The sequence below is a fragment of the Penaeus chinensis genome, chromosome 17 (assembly GCF_019202785.1).
Source record: "Penaeus chinensis breed Huanghai No. 1 chromosome 17, ASM1920278v2, whole genome shotgun sequence".
NCBI classification, from domain to species: Eukaryota; Metazoa; Arthropoda; class Malacostraca; order Decapoda; family Penaeidae; genus Penaeus; species Penaeus chinensis.
The window spans coordinates 16,255,480-16,262,979 of NC_061835.1; the positions used below are offsets into that span (position 1 = coordinate 16,255,480).

At 38.4% G+C, this 7,500-nt stretch overlaps 1 protein-coding gene across 1 annotated transcript in view; it reads right to left on the minus strand.

Moving 5' to 3' along the window:
- LOC125033996 overlaps nt 1-7,500 on the minus strand; it is a 25,334-nt gene that overhangs the window by 1,855 nt on the left and 15,979 nt on the right. Inside the window, exons 3-7 of the mRNA XM_047625614.1 lie at nt 6,123-6,296; nt 4,244-4,442; nt 3,931-4,004; nt 3,446-3,628; nt 1,773-1,993 (exon numbers count right to left, since the gene is read on the minus strand). Coding sequence (XP_047481570.1) covers nt 1,773-1,993; nt 3,446-3,628; nt 3,931-4,004; nt 4,244-4,442; nt 6,123-6,296 — 851 coding nt within the window. The remainder of the gene's footprint in view (nt 1-1,772; nt 1,994-3,445; nt 3,629-3,930; nt 4,005-4,243; nt 4,443-6,122; nt 6,297-7,500) is intronic.

Here is a 7,500-nt window from a genome sequence, read left to right on the forward strand (position 1 = left end):
AAGTAATATATCATATAGTAAATATTAATTTAAAAACTGTTGTGCGTACAATAATACACAATTGTAAAAACAATAAGAGAATTCCCTGTTCCCAACTACATCAATAATCTACTAGACTATGAGACTGAATATGGTGCTCAATGCTAGCAAAGGTACTTTCATTTTAGATGTTGACAGTACTTTATGCTATTAAATAGCACAATTAATGCCTATGATCAGGATAATGTGACCATCACATCATGAAAAGATTTGGCTTGGGGGCCAAGTGACATGAACATGCCTTCATGGAAAATCTGGCCATAGGCCAAGGTGGTGCAAATTTGCAGTTGTGAGTGTTTCGGCTAAAGGCCAGGTGGTGGGAAGGACTTGCCACAAGTGGGTGCCTTTGGATTATTTCCACTGATAAACAAGTGTGGAATGTAGTGTCCATAAGCCATGACTGGAAGAGTGCCAGCTCCAGGGAGGATGGCATGTCCATACTCAGCATCCTATACCTGGCTGCAGTGACCAACAGCGATGGTTGTATTACAGGAAATTAAATGTTAAAAAAAAAAGGAAAACAGCCTATTACCATCTGGATAAAGCAAACCAAATAACATATATGTGGACATCAGAAAATGGCAAAAAAAAGTTTAAAATGTTTATACAAAAAAATAAAAAATAACACTGCAAAGGGGAGGCACAGACTCTTGTCACTGCACACGAGTGTTCACATGCGCAAGGCCTACAAGCTGCGCGCCCATCAAAGCAGCTGCTCATGTAAGCCTAATGCCCATATTTTGGACCTTGTGATTGGCATGAAGCACCTGGATCCAATGGATTAAGTGGGGACATCCAGTTACAAAAGCTTTAAAGGCCATCCTGCTGGATGAAGAAAGTTTGCCTCTTCATTTACTTGAACAGAACCAATACAAAAATGGGGGTCCCTTTTCTGAAAAGGACAGCCTGAGCTCATATTCCACACACCAAAACCATTAACGTCAGCAGGAACATTAGTGTTAGTGATTAAACAGTGGTTTCACTCTACTCTCAAGGAAATTGATACCACTGATACTCTGGAAGAGCCCACTCAAAATTTCAACATAGATGAAACTGGATTTGTACATTATTATCAGTAGGAAAAGTACTGGCACTTAGGATCATCCTACTATATATATAATATATGTATTTATTGTATATATGATATTTATACATATAATATATATAACATATATATACACATAATATACATATATATAATATATATATATATATATATATATATATATATATATATATATATATATATATATATATATATATATATATATTTATATATATATATATATATATATATATATATATAATATAGATACATATAATATATATACAATTTAGCTGATTCTATCCCTTGGTGGCTGGCAGAATGTTTGAAGCGGAAGCATAAATATTAGTTATGTCATATTTCCTCCTTCAAATAATGAACAAGCAAATAAGCAATGCATAATTTTTTTCACATCCCAACTTAAATTTCCATACATTCTGTGTGTGTGTGTGTGTGTGTTTTTATGTGTGTGTGTGTGAGTGTGAGTGTGTGTGTGTGTGTGTGTGTGTGTGTGTGTGTGTGTGTGTGTGTGTGTGTGTGTGTGTGTGTGTGTGTGTGTGTGTGTGTGTGTGTGTGTGTGTATGTGTGTGTGTGTGTGTTTGCAAAACACATATAAACACCGATTTATAAACATATGACTCCCCTCCCCCCGTACACAAACAGCAGCACAGGTCTGAGATTAACTCACACATCACAGTCGAACATATTTCTGATCTTGAGGCAGGAGGTGTAGGTGACTTGGCTCAGGTTGTGCGGGATCTCGAAGGCCTGTCCTTGCCATACCTTGGCTGGGGGACGCCCACTACCCCCATCGGCCCCTGGGGATCCAGCAGGGGAGTGTGGGATGCCCGATGCCCAGCGCCACACCTCGCAGTCCTCCCCACCAACTGACTGGATCTCACGTCGTACCTGGGAAGGGGGAGGGGGAGAGATGGGGGGGCATGGGGTCACATGAGTTCTTTCTAGTGTTGTACTCACTTTGAGTTCTATTACTGATGACAATATTTGTACTAACATGAACAATGACATTCATATTAACAATTGCAATGACAAAAACAATTATTGCAAAAGTATTTATAACAAAACTAAAATTAAAAATAATTGGACAATGATGAAGATGATGATAAGGAGATGAAGAAGAAAAGGGGAAAAAAAGAAAAAGAAATGGAGACAAAAAGAAAAAAAAAGAAAAGAAAAAAAAAAAAACAAAAAAAAAAAAACAGGTATTACTACCATTACCAAAAACATGAAAAACAACTATGAACAATGAAACCTATGCACAGCCTCACACTACTAGAGACATACCGACCCAAAGGCAAAAACCACAATGAAGGGTTAACAGGAAGGAGTTTGAACTAACAGACAATGCATGGAAAAAGGTGCTAATGAGAGCGAGTGACTTCGCAGCACAAGAGCAATGTTGATTAATTCTCCCTCAGAAATACATTTGTTGCAATGAAGTCAACTCATCATTGATATTATAATAAAACTGCTGATACAAAGAACATGATATAAACCCTAAATTGCTATTATTATCCCACTGCCACCAGTAACAAGCAACGTTTTGCTTTGTGAAGACTGTTTACGCACAGTTGGCTCAACAAGTCGGCTCCAGCAGGCAATTAATAAAGTACATTACCTCATAGGACTACCCCTTTCCTTGAGGTTTTGGGATATATATTTTTTTTTCTATCTATATGAATGCTCTTATTATCACCAACTTTATGATTATCATAATGTTACTATCAATGTTGTTGAGAAACAAAAAGACAAAAATGGGAGGAAAGAAGAAAAAAGGGTGACAGGACGATGCTTTACAACTGTCTCAGCAAAAGTGAAGACAGAGATGGAACCAGAAATTGAAGTAAAAGCTTCATAAAACATGGTGGCCAGGATGTAACACAATTCCAGAAAACAAGTACATGTACGTCAATTCTAAAATTTTCAAAACAACCTACATATAGCAGATGGCCATCTCTTCTGTATTTAAACAACTAATAAATAAAACAGTAAACAAGGAAAACAAACAAACAAACAAAACATGCACACTTGTACACACACACACACACACACACACACACACACACACACACACACACACACACACACACACACACACACACACACACACACACACACACTCACTCACTCACTCACTCTCACTCACACTCACTCACTCTTTCAACTAACCAACACTAAACTACAATCAGCTTGAGCTACTCCATCATACAATACGACAACACTAAACTAAAGACAAAAAACATAACAAAATTCAACCATAAAAAGAGAACAGCTCAAATCTGAAACAGAACCATATAAAAGTGAAACGATAGCGGGGAATAGAGCATTATGGACACCCACCCTGGACTCAAAGCGGTCGATGAAGTCCACAGCCTTGTCCCACAAATCCTTCTTGGAGCGGCGGTCGCGGGGCCCAATGAGGGAGTCGCGAACGTGGTTCACCGCCACAAAGTCCTTCCCCCCAGAGCTCCCACCTCCGATGCCCCCCAAAACCTCCAGGATCTGCTCCACCAGCTCAAAAATCTGTGTATGTAAGTGGGGTGGGGTGTGGTTGGAGGGGGGTGGGAGAGTTATGCATGTGCAAAGGGTTGAAATTGGGAAAGGAGACGGGTTAGGGAAGGGGAAGGGATGGAGAATGTGAGAGAAAAGAGGGGGTAAAAAATTAGATAACCATAATAAAAAGACAAGAAAATGTTCATTACTTCACTCACAACCCACAAACATACATACACTGTATATTTACTAGAGAAAAATCAACCTATCTACTGACTCATCAAGGAGAATGACGTTAACGAAAACAATAACCCCCCTTCCCCAATACCAACATGTTGCTTCTCCTCCTCGGCTTTCTGTCTGTGGTATCGGACACAGTAGAACGCAAACCAGGCTGTCAGACAAGCTGGAACAAAAATATTAACAATTATGAGAAAAATCATGTTTATAAAAAAAGAATGAAATAATATTAATAAAATATTCAACAGTATCAACAGTTCTAATAAAAGACAAGAGAGAAAGAGAGAAAGAGAGAGAGAGAGAGAGAGAGAGAGAGAGAGAGAGAGAGAGAGAGAGAGAGAGAGAGAGAGAGAGAGAGAGAGAGAGAGAGAGAGAGAGAAAAAAAATTGACACCCTATTACCCACCTACGATGAGTGCTATCAATAAATAGAAGACTGAGTAGATGGCGGCAGTGATGTGGCAAAGGATGAAGGTGGGCTGTGTGGCCAGGGAGAGGCCGAGCAGAGTCTTGTCTGGGCTGCGTACTGATTCCAGCCCCAAGTTGCGATTCAGCTCGGCTAACTTACCCAATGCTTCAATGCCCTCCAAGAGCTCCTTTTCTCCCTGTGGGGCCAGAGAGCAAATGTAATGCAAATATTACTTAAGCTAACATCAGACCAAAACTTAACTGTCCAGTAGTTTTATCAGGAGATTGCATGAGCAGTTGCCCAATCTTAACTGTGCACAGCTAGCCCAGCCTGCCCATCATGGGATGCTCCAGCATGCACGGGACAGAGTGTACCCAGCACAAAACCAAAGTAATCCATGATGGTTATAGCTGTTTCTGTGAGAATGGGGTTAAACATACATGCTACCCTTGCAATTACAGCCCTCATTTTAAAAGATCCCAATAATAGAATATACAAATTTTGTAAACCAAATATGCTTCTATATTAACATAAGTTAGAGTAATAAATCTTGCATTTATCAAATATTTAAGAACAATGTAAAAAGCAAATTAATGATGCAGTTTGCTCAGCCACACTGGGAGGTGATGACCTGAAAGAAGGCAGCAGGATCCTTTGAGAATAGGGAAGGGACATTGGGCCTCTGATGACTTGGAGGAGAAGTATGAAGAAAACATACTGTTAGTGATTGTCATTATACTGAGTAGGCAGTAAATGGAGATGAAGACCTTTATACAAGAGATTCCTCCTATGATGGAAAGCTTTAGTGACGTCTAGATTGGAGTATCATTGCCAAGCATAGAATCCAAATTACACTAAAGACTTAGTATCCTTGGAACAGGTTCAAAGGTTTCCACATTCTACGAGTCTAATCTACAGGGAAAGAGTGAGGATCTCTGGCATCTTCATAAAAAAAACGGTGCAGGGAAGTACATTGTGTATTAACCCCTTCCCCATAAGTCACGTCCTGAGGTGTCAAAACAAACCACTCAATTTGTGGCATGCGGCTGTACACCGCGGCAGTACGCCAAAGTGCTACAAGCCAGTGATTCGGCTTGATGTACCAAACTCCCGCGCTCAAATTTGGCGTGTTGCTATTGATCTCCAGAGCGTAGTTTTTCTTTTTAATTTTCTTCACCTGTCATCAAGGGGTTAAGCACCAAATCCAAGACAAGCAAGAGGAGGAACTTAGATGTAAACATACAGAGAAATGTGCAGTCTTTCAGTGTTATGGACTAAAACACCTTTTTTAAAGATACAAAATCACACTGGGGTTTCCCTGCTATATATTGAGCCACAAGTTGGCCATTGTGCAGTCAACCTCTCAAAAGAAAAAATAGAACTATAGGAGGCATACATTTGTTCTATTCTCTGCATTTTTAGCTGCAGCATACACAATTTCTGAGGTAAACAGGCCAAATGGAGGCTTTAAGCCTACTATTGAAAGCTCAATGACTACAGTCAGTGCCAAACAAGCAAACAAGTGCTTAGCGTGCACATCTGTACCACGCATTGCATAGATGCTTGTCATTTCTTATCAAATTTAGTTCTTAACTCCTCATAAACATGGCAGCCAATGGATTGCCTGACATGAGCCACTTGTGTGATTCAAGCCAAAACTTGCAAGTTGCTAAGTAACTATGCAAGTAACAAAAAAGTTTTTTTTTTTTGCATTTTCAAAAAGATTTAAAAAAAAAAAAAAAAAAAACTATATGAATAAATAACTATTAGAATAAAATAAATTAGAAGAGAAAATAAAAACTTCAAAACAACCCTGACCTGAGCAAAACCAAAACTAAAAACACAATAATGACACATCAGCACAAGAGGCCCTCACCATGTCCCTTTTCTGTAACAGTTCCTGGATGTCAGCCAAGGGCAGGTAGCGGAAGGCGGAGTTCCCACAGTTGTAGAGGCGGGCATGGCGGTGCAGGGCGGGCAGCAGCACCTCCTCCATTTTGCCCAGCAGAGGCCACACTGACGATACCTCCTGCATGGTCAGGCAGTCATTCTTGGGGGAAAGGGGACAAAATCATGTTTTAAAATTTCTTCTATCTACTACAATAATCTACCATAATTTCTCTTTGAAAATGAGCAAGGGGGAGGCAAGTACATGGTCAACTTTCCCTGTTTGAGATATTCAGACCATTAAAACAATATAAAGTCATTCTGGAGACATGAAACTACTGGCTGTCTGATGTATCTAAATACATATATAATATAAATACACACACACAGACACACACATATATATAAATTATATATATATATATATATATATATATATATATATATATTAGTAGAATTCATTCTTCTCCTATCATAAGCTTTTTTTTATATTTAATATTTGCTTGACTCATTATTCATTTATTTATATTTCTGTCCTTTTATCTTTCATATTTCACTTGACAGTAGTGACTGCCGTTTTTACAAGAGTCCTGCTTTTCTTTGTCCAAATAAAAATGCGTTCACAGCCAAAAATGCGTACACTCCCCTGCAAGCATAAACGTACATGCCATGCCCATGCGAGTCCCACCTGTCACCTGTTTACCGTTTCCTTGATTTTTGGAAGCACTTTCAGGTATTTATTATTGCTGTTGATAATGACAATATTATAACAATTGTAATGTCTATAACAATAATATCAGCAACAATACTGATGGCATTATGAGAAAAAAAAAGAAAAAAAAATCTATGCGGAGAAACATTTCAACAAAATAAAACCACAGAGAAAACTACATCTTCCTGGCAACAAAGGGTTAAATTCCCTATTTGTTTTCTCATGGTCAGACTGTTTTTCTTTGTGTCAACAAATTAAGAACGGTTAAGATTTCTTTAAGGCTGTTAACCCACTGATGCTGGAAACATGTAGAGTCCACTTTGATACTTGTTTTATCATTATCACTGTTAATTATTTATCTATTCATTTATTAATAACAGCAATAACTCCCTGAAGAGTCTATTACTAAGCTCATGTGATGATCTCACTTCTTAAAATCTATGTAAAAAGTTGTTGCTTTCATTTCTATCATCATTGTCATTATAGTATTAACAGTAATAACAGTACTTAAACACACACACACACACACACACACACACACACACACACACACACACACACACACACACACACATTTATCCCTCTCTCTCCCTATATACATACATACATACATATATACATACATACATACATACATACATACATACATACATAC